This window comes from Vigna unguiculata, chromosome 3 (genome assembly GCF_004118075.2).
Source record: "Vigna unguiculata cultivar IT97K-499-35 chromosome 3, ASM411807v1, whole genome shotgun sequence".
Lineage (NCBI taxonomy): Eukaryota > Viridiplantae > Streptophyta > Magnoliopsida > Fabales > Fabaceae > Vigna > Vigna unguiculata.
Window position 1 is genome coordinate 61,688,336 of NC_040281.1, and position 18,178 is coordinate 61,706,513.

The 18,178-nt window shown below is 36.0% G+C and overlaps 1 protein-coding gene across 1 annotated transcript in view; it reads left to right on the forward strand.

Moving 5' to 3' along the window:
- Positions 1 to 18,178, forward strand: part of LOC114177377 — a 74,842-nt gene that overhangs the window by 13,062 nt on the left and 43,602 nt on the right. Inside the window, exons 12-22 of the mRNA XM_028062696.1 lie at positions 2,222 to 2,380; positions 3,116 to 3,208; positions 3,373 to 3,703; positions 3,942 to 4,055; positions 4,576 to 4,671; positions 8,633 to 8,700; positions 14,001 to 14,121; positions 14,221 to 14,442; positions 14,528 to 14,755; positions 14,857 to 14,966; positions 17,595 to 17,691. Of these exons, the coding sequence (XP_027918497.1) occupies positions 2,222 to 2,380; positions 3,116 to 3,208; positions 3,373 to 3,703; positions 3,942 to 4,055; positions 4,576 to 4,671; positions 8,633 to 8,700; positions 14,001 to 14,121; positions 14,221 to 14,442; positions 14,528 to 14,755; positions 14,857 to 14,966; positions 17,595 to 17,691 (1,639 nt within the window). The remainder of the gene's footprint in view (positions 1 to 2,221; positions 2,381 to 3,115; positions 3,209 to 3,372; positions 3,704 to 3,941; positions 4,056 to 4,575; positions 4,672 to 8,632; positions 8,701 to 14,000; positions 14,122 to 14,220; positions 14,443 to 14,527; positions 14,756 to 14,856; positions 14,967 to 17,594; positions 17,692 to 18,178) is intronic.

Genomic DNA, 18,178 nt, shown 5'->3' on the forward strand with positions numbered 1-18,178 from the left:
GGCTTACGATCCTCACATTGAAGAAATTCATTAATAATAGCAGATTTGTTGGCAAAAGCATATGAAGGAGGATCCACAGTAGATGGTTGTGAGAGAGGATCAGTGTGAGCAACAACAATAGATCAAGGAGGACGACCATGTAAAGTATAATGCTTGTCAATTTTGTGGTCGAACTTGCCACAATGGTCACACTTATGATGCCATTTTTCTGGCTTGTGAGAGCGGTTGCGATCATTATGTTGAGATGCCAAGGCAGAGGAATAATTGACAAAAATAAGTGTATCACTGGAAGGTTTACATGGCACATGCAAAAGAGTAGAACAAGTAGAAGGAAAATTGGGTATAATAGTAGAACCCAAAATCTAATCACAGACATGAGAATATTTATCGGCAAGTCCGTGTAAAGTCAAAACTATGAAGAACTTTGACCATAGCTCTATTTCTTCAGCAAGAGTAGAGGCAGGAGGTAATACTTCATTAAATTAATGAAAAAAGATCATTCGTCTTATCCAAATAATCAGCCATAGAGTCCTGAGTTCGAGGAGTAAACGTGAAAAAGGTCATGACACATATTGAATATAGTGAAAATAGGTTTGAGACTAATCTTCCTTATGTAGAAACTACCATTGGGTACTATATTTATAATAAAGGAAATATGGGCTAAGCCCAATATACAAAATAAAGAATAATATCGAAGAAACTGAAGATAGAAGATAAAGATAAATATCTAAGATATCTAATAATCTAATAATATATCTAACAAGCACCAAAATGATTAGCAGCGTGGTTCACATCACCATATGCTTGAATCAAATTGTCTGTATTGTATTGTCAATCGCAGGATATTAATAAGAATGGATAACCACAATAGATGGTATGGATAACCAGACCCCAAGTTCATCGAGCAGAGTCTAAATCCATAAAATCTGAGCAGTAACCTTAGATAAGCTGCTGTATTTGGGTCTATGCTTGTCCTGGCAACATTCTGTTTCTTGCAAGACATCCAAGAGATTAGGTTTGGATCTAAATATATGGAAGCACCAGAAGTGTGAAAGTGATTATCAGGGTGGTGTGCAACCCAATCCAGTGTCACTGAAGGCTTTTAATGTAAGAGGCTGATGAGCAGCAGCAGGAAGGAGCTGAATGCCAAAGGGTAGTTACCCTTGAGTTACCTAAGGATATTGATAGAATCTATTGGTAATTTTGGAAACGATTTAGGGATTCACACAATATTACAGGAAGAATACAACTTTGTTATAGAATCTTTTTTTTTAAATCAACATGACCCAAGAGGAAATGATGCATACTTCAAGACTATTCGAGATTGCCCAAAAACTCTTCCATTATACACCACAATCACACACTCACCTCTCTAACCAACCTCCTATGTATTCTACTAATTATAGAACAGTTAATTATGACTATTCTAATTGCTCTGAATTAGTTCTGTAGCTGTATCCCAATTAGCTGCAACTACTCTAACCACTTCAAGTTGGTTACAACTGTATTTATATCGCTATCCTTATTTCTATTCTTGTCCTTTCTGACATATACTTTCTTAATGAGGGGTCTTGTATCGGATATATATGACAGCCGTTTGTGAGCCTTAAGAGGGTGAGGGAGTTAGCAAACTTTATTAACTTTATAGCTGGTTTTTTGGACATGTAATTGCGACACTGGAGAGCTGCCTCGAAACCTGTTGAGAGTGTGATCAGTCAGCAGGTTTGTTTGATTTTTTGAGAGGTTGCAGTCAGATGGTGTAAGGGAGTAGATACACTTGGCCTTAGGCATGTTGGTTTTATGCAAAATATCTGTAATTTATTTGCTTTGAGTAAGAGAGTAGAACCGTTTGAAAGATGTCTGACTTAAATGCCAAAGACGTAGTCAAGCTTGCCAGGTTGTTTTATAGCTAAAGTATAATTTAGTTGAGGATCAAGGCTATGATACCATGTTAATGGTACAGAGAATTTGAAAGAAAATATTGAAGAGAAACCTGTTGTTATTAATGTCCTGTTACAAAATGAGAGAGATACAATCTTTCATAAATAGAGCCATTGACTGTTAAGAGTTAGCTTATATCTTAACAAAACCCTATAGATAACTATGACAATAAAAGCGGTGTGACAAACTCTGTAACTACTTAATTTCTAATATGATATGTATTGCCATTCATTCTTGGAATCTTGCCTGAGGTTGACTTGATGCTTCTGTATTGAATTAGTTACCGCTTGTCATGGGATCAAATTAGGCATCTTTGTCAGTGTCGACGTCAGTACATTCAGATGTATGTGGCTTTTCTTCAACAATCATCAAATGTTAATCGTACAGAAATCCGAGGAATAGAGAAAGATCTGGATTCGAAAGTGATTCTTCTATGGAGGTCTGAATAATTTTTATCCTATTGTGCTGATGCTTTTTAAAGGTGGTTGTTTTTTTTTTTTTTTTTTCTGAAAAAGATCATGCTTTGTGACTTTTGTATTGACATTTCAAGAATAAGATAAGGCACTTTGTTTGTGTGCATGTGTGATTTACTGAATCGAGTGGCTTGTAAGCAATAGTTTCTTAGTAATCTATTTTGTTTTAGATCAGAATTCAATGATATTTAATAGCTGTGGATTCTGTATTGGAAATTGAAGTGAAGAGAGGGATTAGAGATTCTGGGTTATGAATCTGGTGATTTGTTAGTGGTTATCTGTGGGTTCAATCTGCTTTGTGCTCTTTTCCGCTGTATGTTGTTGAAATGTAATGTTATATTTTAATATTTTGTTATTATTGGTTTTGTATGTATCCAGCTTTAGGTTTAGGGTTTAAGGTATGCCTCTTTTTGTAATATATATATATATATATATATATATATATATATATATATATACACACACACACATACACATACACACACACACACATCAATCACAAGCACAATAGGTAGGTTGAATACTCTCTGTTTTCTTCATTTGATTTATTCCAGTGATGTGTTAACAGGCTGTCGAAGAAGTAAACGAATTTGTTTGGGGGGGGGGGGGGTGGGGTGGTACCGTTTGGCTTCTTCGTGCAATATGTGTTCATTCATAAGTGAAAAGAAGTTGTATCTGTGTTCATTTTGTTTGTTATCTAGGCTTCTAGCTCATGCGAAGGTTGAATCTGTGAAATCAAAGGTAGCAGCTGAGGAAAGAAAGATCAAGAAAAAGAGCTGGTTTTCATTTGCATGGTACATGTGAACTTCATTATTTCTACACATTATCACTTGTAATTGTTTTCATTTTGGTCCTTTTGTGGATTAACTTCAGAAATATTTATTGGTCTTCTGGCTCTGTTTTCCTGAGGTTTTTTCAGTATGCATGATCATTTATTGTAGTTTCATTTTTTATCTAGGGGTGACACGGAAGAATCTTGTTTGGATGATGCTTCCGAAGAGCAAGAACTTAGAGAAGAATGGCAGGCTATCAACAAGTTACTAAGTTACCAGCCAGAGGAGGACTTGATGTTACGATCTGCAAAAGATGTTCAGAATATGGTTCAGTTACTGGTAACTGTATCCATTGGTCAGGGTGCTGCCCGGATTATCAGTGTGAATCAGGAGGAAATTGTTTGTGGTCGATTTGAGCAACTTCACGTGTCAACCAAGTTCAGGCATCGCAGTGTCTACTGTGATGTGTTGCTAAAATTTTATGGTTTATCTGCTCCTGAAGGTTCACTTACACAGGTTTGCACTCTTTGAAACGAATGCTGCACAAATATTTTACGCATAATTTTCAAGTTGCCAAATTAACTTTGGTTTATTTCTGGGTTCCTCTTTTTCTTATTGTACTATTTACCTGTCCTTTTGTTAGGTTCTCTTTAAAGTGATTGGACTGGCTCAATTGTTGATATAAGTCAAGTCTAACAATTTTTCTTTTTTTATTTTTTGTTAATTCGGTAGTTGTTGTCTACCTGATGTGCAGAGTGTCTATAGTGAGCAGAAAGTGAACGCATTAGTGGCTAGTTTTGTGTACTTACCAATTGGGGAGAATATTGACTGGAGATTGTCTGCCACAATTGCACCCTGCCATGTGACGGTAATTTTTCAGTCTTTGGGAGAGTCAAGAAGGAGTCTTTTTAATTTCCCATTTCCTCAAAAGTGTATCCGTCATTTTCCATTTTCAATTTCATGTCCCTGTTTTATGATTTTCTTACTTTTATATGAAATTATTTCTCTGTGGGCCCTGTACTGAGACTCTTCCATTCTCCCTCCATAAATAACTGAGCTAAGACTTGATAAAGCTAGAAATGAGCTCCTATAATAGTTTCTAAGGAAGTAATATCTCTAAATGGTTTGATTATGTTCTGTCTAACTATACGACTAATAACTAGACCGAAAGGCATCTATTCTTGGCCTTGAAACTGAACAAATCTTTAAAAAATTTGTTGACAAAATAGTTTCACATCAAATGTTGTAATTTGTAAGAAAGGTTGCAAACACATGCTATACAAATAAAAAACTTCTACTTAATGGCTTAAAATCAAAGTATTCAATTTAGTAACTACTTGATTTTCATCAGTTTTATTGTTGGGTCCTTTCTTACTCTTTACTTACAGGTTTTGATGGAAAGCATTGATCGTGTCATGGAGTTTATAAAACGAAGCAAAGCTGTCAGTCCTACTGTGGCATTGGAGACAGCTACAGCCTTACAGGTGATTATATCCTTGTGCTGAAATTAAAATATTTTTTAATTGAATAAATATTATATATAAGGACACCAGTGCTTTCATTCCTGAATTTCCCTGCTCTTGTTTGTTTTACTTTTGTTTTTTATACCTCAATTACTTTTTATTTTAGAGTGCGTTTCTTTCAAATTGTTTTATTTAAGTACACCTTTATTAAAAGTATCTCTTTTCATATATTTTGAACCGTTTAGTTAAGTGTAAAAAAAAATCAGAATCTATAAAAAAATTCTACAAAGGCTGATCGGAATAACTTTTCAAAATAATCACTTGTTACACCTAAATATTCACGGAAAATTTATAAATTACACGGAAATATAACAAGTATAACTTACTACAAGGGGTATTAAAACTAACAAAAATGTATTTCAAAGCTAAAGGAAGATTACAGAAAAAGGAAAGTCACCTCTTTACAAAACCACCCTTTCTCACACACACATATAGGTATAGGGCCACGACAAAAGAAAGAAAAGTTGTTGTTAGAAAGCGAGGTTGAAGCCTAATTCAACCTAATAAAAAATCCACTTATATACTATAATTTGGCTTCTTCTCTAGTCATTGTGTGTTCTTGAACACATTCTCTCACGCTGAGTACTTGCCATCTTGAGCATGGATTAAGGGGGAATCCAATAGTGGGTTACTTGAGATGTAGCAAATTTGAAAATCCTAAAAGCTTTTGATAAAGTAAACATAACATCTACAGGCTTGACACTGGGGAGTAGAGGGGACAAAAGACAAAAAGAACCAATAATAGGACTACAATTATTTAGGATACACATGGGTAACATGTTGAGGTTTGTCACAACTAACACAACTTCTCCCAGGTAGTTTTAGGAACAAACATTTAAAAAGGAGGGCTCTGGGCTCTAGCTACTTTTAGATGATGGCAATTCTTCCTTTTTGTAACTCTGCTCTGTTGTGGAGTGTTAAAATAAGTTAGCTCATGAGCAACACTGTTACGAGACAATTTTGGAGAATTTATGATTCACATATTCAGCACCATTATTAGACCTCATTTTTTTGATGTTTTTCCAAATTTATTTTGATGAGATGAAAAAATTAAAAGTTATTTGAAATACCTTAAATTTACTTTTCATGATGTATGTTCTTGTGACACACGTCCAATTGTCAACATAGGTAGTACACCATTTTGCTCTAGAAATAGATTCTAAAACTTGTCTCTAAACATCATATTGAATCAAGTTAAATAATAAATTACTTTTTTTTACACGAGATGGGATAAGATGCATAGTTGAAAAATGTAACATTTGAAAGACTTAATAGACTCTTTAGTGAACATTTGGGGGAACAAGGATGGGATAAGGTTGAATGAGGGATCCCTAAGTCTTTATGATGCAATGATATTTGGAAACTTGCCCGTGTTTCTGATGTTGGTTTTTGAGTTTTGACCTATGTGTTGCTTTGATGTTTGGATTCTAATAGATGCAACCCAGTTCTCTCCATCTAAAATCATTTTTCTTGTGGCAAGGTCTTGAGTTTATTGAACAATTCAAACCCTCTTTATGTTTTTGTATAGAAATAACACTATTGGTCAATTGTGGGACATATAAAGTTATATTCCTAGATTTGCATTCGGCACACAATTACCATTGCAACTGTAATGAATTGTTCTTAGGTCATTTGGACATACGAATTTAAGAGCTTATGAAATGTAGTCATGTGATTGGTTGCTCTTGAATCAGTAATCCAAATTCTTTGAGACAAACAACCAATAGATTAAGTACACTCTTACCAACGGACTTAGTTATTGACTCAATCATTTGTTTTCAAATAATGAAATTCCTCTTTATAAGCTTTCATACCTGATGTAACCCTTTGAAGGATGGTTGGATCTCTATAAAAACAAGAGATGTTAGAGAATCCAAAGTTCCATGATAAAGCAACAATGGTTGGTAAAAGCAAGATAACAATGGTGGGAACATCCAAGGATTTCAAATGTAAAATAAGAACAAGTTGCCAAACAAAAGTGAAAATGGATGAACGAAAGGAATTACACATTGGTTTTGAAGAGAATTTCAAAGGATAAGTGCAAATGGGATTCAGCACTTGAAGAACCTCTCCAAGATAAGAATCAAGACAATAGTACTCAAGACACGCAAAAGTTGTCTCAAATTGAATTGTATTCAACCATTAAAGTGTGTGCTTACAAGAGAGTTTGGCCTTGTTTTTAACCAAAGAATTTTGTCCAAGAATTTAAAAAATCAATTTCACGCTACGTGAACATAAGAAAAGGAATTCTATGTCTGACCACAGAAGTAACAATGACACCTATTGTGAACAAAAGCCTAATTTAGCTAATGGTTACACATATGTCTTACTAATCATATGATTATTACAAAATTAGTTTCCTAATCTTGTTTATCACATGGAAGATAATTGAAAGGTGGAGGGACACTTGGATAAGCACATTGGATGTCCCTTTATTCAAGGAAAGGACATGTGAGGTGGCCACAAAATTCATATGCACTTGAAAGTGACATGTTATTCTAACTAAACACTCTTGTAATTCTAGAACTTCTTTTAGTCTCTATTTTTGCATATCTCTCTTGAAACTTTCTTCTTTTTGTTCTTTTCTTGCCAAGCTTATTCTTTCCGTTCTTAATTCTTGTGGTAGTTCCTTTTCTCCTTCGTTATTAAATTCATCTCCAATCCTATTTACACCAATACCAGACAATGAAAAATAAAAATACAAAAACAATTACATAACAAGGATTTAGCCATTATCATTTTGATTCATGTTGAGAATAAAAAAAATAGGGTTTGAGATTAATCTCCCTTGTGTATAATCCACACATAGGGTAATCTATTTATAGTAGAAAGAGATACAATTAAAAAGAGTAACTGAAAAAATAGAGTAAATAGAAGATATAATTTGATATTGTGATTAACAATATCTAACAATATGTTAACAATATCAAACAATATCTAAACAATATCTAACAATTCATAACAAAAAGAATCTGTTTGAAAATAGAACCAAAAGATCCAGTTTTTCGGGAACCAAAGTCAAAAGGAATGTCATCACCCCTTGGAATGTCTTTATGGTGGTGACGAGTAGTTTTTGTAGTGAAGGCTCATGGGGCTACGTGTGACAATAATGGTAGTGCACATGACAACTCTATTGATGAGGCATTGCATGTTATGATTGCTGAAGTGGCCACACCTTTTTGATCCAATACTAACCTCATTGGCAAACAATGGCAATGGCAGAAGTTAACCGGCGATTAAAGCAGGGCTTCCAAGATTAAAATGTTTGATACCAACTCATAACAATCACATCATTTCCATTTTTATTTTTTCTATTTGGAATAATAAAATCTTTGAAAACAAAATTAAAAAATATTTTGAAATGAATTTAAAGATGCTAAAGATGTTTTTTAATAATTCTTATGGAAATATTGAGAATATATTTATTGTAGTAATCTGCAATTTACAGCAATAAAATATTAATCACATAACCTTGTAAGGCATTGTGATTCTGAAAATTCCAGTGAACTACCACGTACAATATTGACACTCACATAATGTACGTGTTGCATGGACTTCACTTTCAATATTTATTTCTTATGGCTTGTATTGCTAAGGATTAAACCGATGCCAAATTTTTTGGTGTGTACTATGTAACAAAATAAGCAGATGTAGTTCCTTTACAAAAAGTGCATTTTGGGAGTGAGTTGGTTTCTTTATAAATTATAAAACCACTCTAAAGATATGTTGAGGGACCAGGTAGTCTAGATTGATGAATATATTCTTATTTACTTATTTATATTTTTTCTTTATTTGTTTGGGAGTCTACGTTGAACTCATAAGTAAATTGTGGAAAAAGAAATATGGGGTTAGTATATGTAAATGGAGAAAAGTAATTGTATTTATCCTGAATTGACTTGTGTAACCAACATTTGGAGGGTAGGTGAAGTTTGAGAAAGTAACTCGTAGAGCACAGGAGCAGTTTCAAATGGCTTTAGAAGAGCAAAGCAGGTTTCATCTACTGTCAATTCGCTTTTTCTTTTGGATGGATGTTTGTGTTTTTTTTATCTTAATTGATATCTGTTCCCTTTATTTTCTCTTTATTACATGTTAATAACTATTGAAAACCTTTTTCTGGTGTTCATCACACTAGTTATGTTTTGAAATATTGAATATTTTAGTGAGATGCTGTCAGCCTTTTCCTGTTGAATATACAAGATGTAAAATAAGATGAAATAGGGTTTTGGGATTAATCTCCCTTGTGTAAACCCTACACAAAGGACAATTTATTTATATTGATAATGGGCCAAATCCCAGAAATACATAATGGGCTGAGCCCAACTATTAAACACAATATTATATCATCTAACACTCCCCCTCAAGCTGGTGCATACAAATCGTATGTACCAAGCTTGTTACAAAGATAATCAATTCTAGGTCCTCGAAGAGACTTAGTGAAAATATCTGCTAATTGATCACTTGAGTTGACAAACTCAGTCTTGATGTCCCCGGATAGGATTTTTTCTCGAATGAAGTGACAATCAATTTCAATGTGTTTGGTCCTCTCATGAAAGACATGATTAGAGCTAATATGAAGAACAGCCTGATTGTCACATGTGAGTGTCATTTGAGTGACATCTCCAAATTGCAATTCTTGAAGCAATTGCTTAAGCCAAACAAGTTCACATGTGGCTAAAGCCATAGCTCTATATTCTGCTTCTGCACTAGATCTTGCCACAACACTTTGTTTCTTGCTATTCCAAGAGATCAAATTACCACCAATTGAGACACAATATCCGGAAGTAGATCTTCTGTCGGAAGGAGATCCTGCCCAATCAGCATCTGAATAACATACAACTTTTGTATCAGAGTTGGAATCATATAGTAAACCTTTTCCAGGGGAGCTTTTGATATACTTTAATATGCGAATAACTGCATTCCAACGGTCTTCACATGGGGAATTAAGGAATTGACTCACCACGCTAACAGCAAAGGAAATATCAGGACGAGTAACAGTAAGATAATTCAACTTTCCAACTAACCGTCTGTACTGTTCAGGATCTGAGAAAGGCTCCCCCTGTTTAGGTAGAAGTTTAATATTAGGATCCATGGGTGTTTCTACCGCTTTAGAATTCGTTAATCCAGTTTCCTCCAGAATATCCAATGCATATTTCCTCTGAGATATGACAATACCACTATTGGATTGTGCTACTTCAATACCCAAGAAATACCTGAGTTTTCCAAGATCTTTGGTCTGAAAATGACGACAAAGATGTTGCTTTAAGAGGGAGATGCCAAGGTTGTCACTTCCTGTGAGAGCAATGTCATCAACATACACTATTAAGTAGATACATCCAGCACTGGAGTGACGATAAAAAACTGAATGATCCACTTCACTGCGAGACATGCCAAATTGTTGAACAACACTACTGAATTTTCCAAACCAGGCCCGAGGAGACTGCTTTAGGCCATATAAAGATTTGTGAAGACGACAAACCAATCCAGAAGACTCCCCCTAAGCAACAAAACCAGGAGGTTGCTCCATATAAATTTCTTCATTCAAATTGCCATTGAGGAATGCATTTTTGACATCAAGTTGGTGAAGAGGCCATTGGCGAAGAGCAGCTATGGCAATGAATAAGCGAACAGATGCCATCTTGGCCACTGGAGAAAAAGTATCACTATAATCCAAACCAAAGATCTGTGTGTAACCTTTGGCAACAAGGCGAGCTTTGAGACGGTCAACAGTACCATCAGGGCCAACTGTGATAGCATAGACCCACCTGCAACCAACAACAGATTTCCCGGATGGTAATTGAACAAGATCCCATGTTTCACTATGCCTGAGAGCACTCAATTCATCAAGCATGGCCTGACGCCAACCAGGGTGGGCTAATGCATCACCTAAAGATTTTGGAATTGACAAAGAGGAAATAGACGAAAGGCATGTATAGAAAGATGGACAGATTCTATGATAACTTAAAGCAGCATAATGAGGAGAATGATTACGGGTAGAACGCATACCTTTACGAAGGGCAATGGGAAGATCAGACTCAGTTGTTGGAACCGGAGGAGACAAATAACTCGGCACTTGATTTGAGTCATGTGTTGGTGGTTGGCAACGATGTCTTCTGCTATAAACCTGAAGAGGTGGTCTATCCGCAATAGGTACACTCGGAGGTGGCTGAGGAGAATCCGAGGTGGCACTGGAAGTGGGTACACTAGGAGGATCACACACAACAGGGATATCTATAGTAGTAGATGGTGGCTCACAACGAGAAGAGGGGTGTGTGAAGTAAAAAGAAGACTCGTCAAAGGTGACATCAGCGGAGATAAAATGACGATTGAGGGAAGGAGAGAAACACTTATACCCTTTTTGTGAGCGGGGGAATCCTAAGAAGACACATTTGTGGGCTCTCGGAGACAACTTATCCAAGCCAGGACTAAAATCATGAACAAAACATGTGGACCTAAAGACTTTAAGAGGTAAAGGGTGAAGAGGGTCGTGAGGAAATAAAATAGAATGAGGAACTTGATTATGCAAGACTGAAGAAGGCATGCGATTAATAAGATAACAAGCAGTAAGTACTGCATCACCCCAAAAATGTGAAGGAACTGCACCATGAATTAAAAGAGTGCGAGTTGTTTCAATAAGGTGCCTATTCTTGCGCTCAGCCACTCCATTTTGTTGGGGTGTATAAGTGCATGATGTTTGATGAAGAATGCCCTGAGAAGCCATAAAATGTTTGAAGGATTGAGAGAGATATTCACGACCATTATCACTCCGCAAATTTCGAATAGAAACCCCAAACTGTGTTTTAATTTCATGAAAGAATGATTGAGAAATAGAGAACAACTCAGAACGATTTTTAATTAAATATAACCAAGTACATCTTGAATAATCATCAATAAAAGTAACAAAATACTGAAAACCTAAAGTAGACTTAACATTACTAGGTCCCCAAATGTCCGAATGAACTAATGCAAAAGGGGACAAAGCTCGTTGTGAGACACTACAAGGAAACGAACTACGACTATGCTTTCCTAATTGACAAGACTCACACGACAAACTAGATAACTTGGACAAGCTGGGGACAAGTTGTTGCAGTTTGGCAAGGCTGGGATGACCAAATTGTGCATGAAGAAGGGATGGTGATTCCATAGCTGCGCCAACATGTGAAGGAGGACGAAGATGATACAGACCATGAGACTCACATCCGGTGCCAATCATGTGTCTCGAACTCCGATTCTGTAAACGAACAAAATCTTTGGTAAAGGAAATAATACAATCAAGAGAACGAGTTAGCCGACTGACAGATAATAAATTGAGTGGAGACCCAGGAACATAAAGAACATGATCAATGGATATGGATGGAAAAATATTAACAGTACCAACACCATGAGATGAGACTCTAGACCCATCAGCCATTGTAATTGAGGGTAAATGATCCGGACAAGACAAAGAAGAAAACAAAGATTTGTTACCAATAATATGGTCTGTGGCGCCTGAGTCAAGAACCCAAGGACCAAGAGAATCAGAGTGAGTTAGGCCAACGAATGATGTACCTGTGCGTGCAACAAAGGCAGATGTAGTGGAACTAGAACTCTGACGTTCCTCATACCATTTGAGAAAGTCGTTGAAAATGGCAGGGTGCCCTGCGGTATCAGATGAAGCAGGATCCACAGTCGCTGATCGGGGAGGAGGATCAGAGTGAACTACTGCAGCAGACCGAGGAGGACGTCCATGTAGAGCATAACATTTGTCAATCTTGTGGACTAATTTGCCACAATGGTCACACTTGGGTCGTCTTTTTCCCGGCTTGCGAGAACGATTGCGATCATCCCGCTGAGAGACCAAGACTGAGGAATCATCAGCACAAGTAGATGTATCAATGATTTGTTTTCTTGGCACACGTAAAAGGGCAGAACTAGTAGCAGTGAAGTTGAGCACAACAGGAGACCCCAAAATCTGGTCGCGAACATGAGAATATTCATCAGAAAGACCATGTAATGCCAACAACATAAAGAACTTTGACCGTTGCTCAAGTTCTTCAGCTGGAGTGGAGGCCGGAGGCAATAACTCATTAAACTCATGCAGAAGGGCATGAATTTTGCCCAAATATTCAGCCATGGGTCCAGGACTCTGCGGAGCAACAACTTTGAAAAGATCCTGACAAACACCATAAAGACGCTGAGTGTCATTGGTGTATAACAACTTGGCCTGTGCCCAAACGTCTGAACATGTTTGATATGAACGAAACATTTGTTTCAGCGAAGAGTTAATGGTGGACTTAATGACGATGCATAATTGGGCATCAATTTTCGTCCAACGGGAAACTTCATCTGCAGCAACTGTAGTTACACTCTGGGTGAGATGATCTTCATATCCTTGACTCTTGAGCCAAAGTTTGATATCGGATGGCCATGTCGCGTAATTTGTGCCATCCAACTTGTCAATGGATAAATGCACATTGACGTAGTTGGTATAAACAGAGGGTTCATATAGCGGAGTGCTTGAAGATGACACACCCGAATTGGCAGCGGAAGAAGCCATAGAGGGAGAAACCCTAAAAATTCAAGGTGCTCCGATTTAAACAACAACCACAGATTCAGAAAGAGCTCAAGAAGGCGATTCAGGCGAAGTTGATCGGCGTAGAAAACGACCGGCGACGCGCCGTCACGCGCGGCGGAGAGGTGGCGGTTGCCGGAGCTTGCGGCGACGCGTGGAGGCGCGTGAGAACTCCGATGGTGGTGATCTCTGCGGCGTTGGAATCGCCTGGCCGAGACGAACAAAACCGTCTGGTCGTCGGTCGAAACTGCAGCTCCGGCGACGGCGGCGGTGGCGGAGGCGACGATGACGACGGCAGAAGCGGCGGCAATGAGCGGCGGCGGGACGGTGGCTGTAGTAAACTAACCTAAGCTCTGATACCATGTAAAATAAGATGAAATAGGGTTTTGAGATTAATCTCCCTTGTGTAAACCCTACACAAATGACAATTTATTTATATTGATAATGGGCCAAATCCCAGAAATACATAATGGGCTGAGCCCAACTATTAAACACAATATTATATCATCTAACACAAGAAAAAGATATTTCCAAAGCATTGTAATCTTTTGGGTACATATAGCAAAGAAAATCCCTTCCTCTTTTAGTTTTTTATTTTTTCAATTTTTTATTCTTAGCATGCATGATTTGAATTATTTGATACTTCATTGCATTTATTTTTCTGATTTTTTTGAGCATTGTGTTAAATTGAAAAGGCACATCATGCTCATTTACCGATTCTGGTTTCTGACTGAACTTTCAGATTTGCATTTGATATTGATCTTGATGCTCCAAAAGTTAGAGTTCCTCTCAGAATTAGTGGTTCAGACAGATGTGGTAGTCATTTTCTTCTGGATTTTGGTCATTTTACACTGCACACTGCAGTAAGCTACTTGAAATTCAAGATTTTATTTTGGTCATTTTACTTTGTACACCAGGTTTATTATTTGGCTTGGCATATTTATTGATTCTTGTTTTCACAGGAAAGCGAGTCTGATGAGAAAAGGCAAAATCTGTATTCTCGCTTTTACATAGCTGGACGAGATATCGCTGCCTTTTTTACAGATTGTGGCTCTGAGTTTGGGACTTGTAGTTTGGTGAAACGAATAAATGACAGTGAAGTATTGAATTCACCTATTGCTAAAAATGATGAAAATGTGTATCATCTCATTGATAGGTGTGGAATGGCTGTACTTGTTAATCAGGTCTGTTTCCTAAATGCTCATATTTGGATGACATTTGTATGTGCATGACTTGTTCATATTCTGTTTCTTTCTCTGGTTACTCTAGATTAAAGTGCCACATCCTAGTTATCCATCTACTCTTATTTCCATTCAAGTGCCAAACCTTGGCATTCACTTTTCACCGGAGAGAAATTTCAGAATTATGGAGCTGCTGAGCTTATTTAATAAGACTATGGAAACTTGTAATCAGCCTACAACTGATAGTTTCCAATCTAAACCTGTTCCTTGGAGTTCTTCTGATCTCACCACTGATTGTAGAATCCTAGTTTGGAAGGTAACTCGACAATTCTTGTTAAATTTACTTATTGGCCATTTATGTTTAAGGTAACGAGTCATTCTTGGCAATAGAATTGGAAATAATATTTTATTTTACAGGGAATTGGCAATTCTGTTGCTACATGGAGTCCTTGTTTCTTGGTGCTTTCAGGATCATATCTTTATGTATTTGAATCTGCTAAGTGTCAGAGTTACCAGCGATACCTAAGGTTTTTAGCATTTCTTTCCCTTTTTTTCTCTTGGACACCAATTCCAAGTTTTTTATGAAAAAAAAAACAAAATTTTGAAGAGAAGAGCATTTACATGGGTTAACTGTTTTTCTTCTCCCAGCAGAATGGACTTATTTGTATTGAAGAATAATGCAAAGATAATTAATGCCAATCCAATTTACAGGAGAATAATTAAGATATTGTTACTTCCGAATTGAACATAGCTGTACCAAGTATGCCTGCCACCTCGAAAATAAAAATTGAAGAAGCTTTTATCTCTTAAAGCATTCATATTCCGAACATGTATACATGTTGAGAGGTGTCAGGAGAATGTTGAAATGTTTAATAGTGACCAACTTTGCCTCAAAAGTGATCAAAAGATTTAATGAGTGTGCTTGGGTAACTAATTGTTAAATGTTCCTGGAACTGGTTAATGCTGAGGTGATTCAATGTCTAATTGCTGTTAAAAGTAGTTAATTGTCTTGCTGACAATTGGTGGAGATTTCCAAGGTGATGTTCTTCACTTTTCATAATAAAATTAAGGGTTAGATAAGTTTTTTGTGCCTCCAAATTGACCTCACTGCAATTGGTACCTCCCAAATTCTCAGTGCTTTTGCTACAGTATATTGAATAAATATATTAATTTCATTCTTTACAGTAACTTTATTACTTTTGAATTAATGATGTTGACCTATAATGATCACGGTGAGATATTTGCATGGAGGCTAGCATATGTCAAATTAACATGTCAAATTAATCTGACAAAACTGTTAATTCGAAGTACAAGAGGAACTATCAGGAAGAAAATAGCACATTTGTTATATGTTGGGTATAAAAAACATTTAAAAGTGTTTGGAGGTATCAATTTTAATGTGGGTCAATTTTGAAGGTTTAAAAGACTTTTCTAACCCAAAATAAATGAGCAAGGCTGCTGAGTTTGTCTACATGCAGAATTAGAAACTCTTTTAGACCAATCTGATCAGAACGTCATCTCATAGCTTGACCTTAAAAAATCAGTTTGAGGTTAGCCTTTTTTTTATTAATGTGGAACTTTTTTTTTTTTTTTCGAATTCTTCATGTTGCAGATGAACTGATAAACTGTACATTATTACTATAAAATTACAGAAGAACCAATAAAATTGCCACTTTGATTCTTGTCAAAATTTTTATATGAATGAAACAGATAATCATTAATTAATAAGCACCAAGACATATCCAGTTCTCTTTGCGGGTCACAAATTAAGTGCTTTGTAGGAAAGCAACTGTATCCTAGTGAAGTAGCTGCTAGTCCCACTGGAAATAAAATTAGTTTTTGGGAGGACCTCAGAAATGATGTATAAACAAGCTTTAGGCTTTGTCTCCACATCGACAGTATTACTCGGGGAATGTGTCTGTAAATGTAACCAACACGAATTATAAATACAGCATAGAGTCAGGGGACTATCCTAAGTCTGCTAATTTTTGTCATTCAAAATTCCTCTCCTCTCTCATCTTCATTTGCTTAGTTTTGTCAATTCCACATATCCAATTACAAACTTTAAAAATGGAAGAAAAGTCTAAAAACTCAGATTTGTTGGTATTCTTGTGTTGCATGCCTACTTCAAGTACATGCTTTGCTTATCTTCATCCTCTCATGATACTAGTGTTGAAATATGGGTGTAAATATTGTAAATTTATTGTACAATAAATATAGATTTGTTTGTAAGAAATTCCTAAAATTAAGGGATTGGATTATGAGTTTGTTTAGTAGAGTTGCTCAAGACTTAGAGTCTTTATGTCTAGAGATTTATTTCCTTTTATTAGGATTTCGTTTTTCCTTTAAATACCAATGTATTTTTTTTTTGGAGATGAAGTAGTTTCATAATTATTGCTTAATGTCTGCTCATTTTTTCACAAGCATTGAGTAGATATGATTTTGTTATTCTGACAGATAAATGCATTTCAAAGGAGCAAGTCATTATATAGGTGTCAAGTTTCACTTAAAATATGATTTACTTTGCCGGAGTATAATCTAGTCCGCATTACAATTGTTTAGGATCTTCTTGTATTGGGCTTAATTGCATTTTTAATTCCTTTAGTTTAGATTATGTGCAATTTTGTTTCCTGAAGTATTTTTTCAGATAGTCCTTTTATTTTTAAAATCAAAAAAATTTGGTTCTTCGGTCAATTTCCTTGTACCGAAAGTCCTTAAATTCTCTCTTAAAACTCAAAATCTTCACATATCTTTTTTTTCTTCTAAATGCCCCAGCTAAAATTTAAATTTCAGCAAAAAAAGAATCTCAAGTTTGTCTGTTTTCATACCCTAATCCAGCACCACATAAAATATTTGTAGTTTTATTGATTTTTCTATTAAATTTTTACTTCTACATATTTAAAACTAATTTGTCTCCCAAATCCATGACAATGCCCAAATATTTGGAAAGAAAATGAGAACCCATGTGCGTGTTTTAGGTAGTAGTTAGAAGGAAAGCAACAGAAGAGTGAACTTTGAGTAATTTAAAACTAGTGGAACTAAAGTTGGTCAATTAAACTTGAAGGTTCAAAGCTGCAAATAAGCTAAAGTTAAACTTAATTTAGAAAACAATAATCTCTTTGGACTTCATGTAATTTTGTTTTTCAACTCTGCAGCATGGCTGGTAGGCAAATCCTTGATGTGCCCTCGACATATGTCGGTGGTTCAGCATATTGTATTGCTTTAAGCATCAAGCGAATGGACATTCAACAGGTACGGCAAATAATTTCTTTAATCTCTTAGAACAAATATAGCTGTCAAAACTGTCCACTCTAATCTGCTACTGGTTATTGTGGTCTTAGTTTTCAATTTATGTGTATTTTCATCACTTGGCATGTTCTAGTCTCACTAGAGATGGAATGCCTTAAGCAAGTTATTTCATGGCGTTGTAGCCAGTTTATCATGAAGAAAGTTTGCTAAAATGTGTAAGAACCTGTGCAATACATACCTTACACTCATCAAGAGAAACAGTAGTGTGGAACCTCCTACCTTGCAAAGTGTGACTGCATAGACAACTTACTTGACAAGGTGCTTATGATCTACAAATTGGTTATCAAGAATGAATTTCTGAATATTTGGAGACCTACATAGAAAACCGAGGTTCTTAAAATGCTTTTCATAAATTCTATAGTACACAATTAGCCGTCTGATTTGGAAATAATGAGTTTACACTGAAAAGGACTCTGGCTAGCTGGCATCC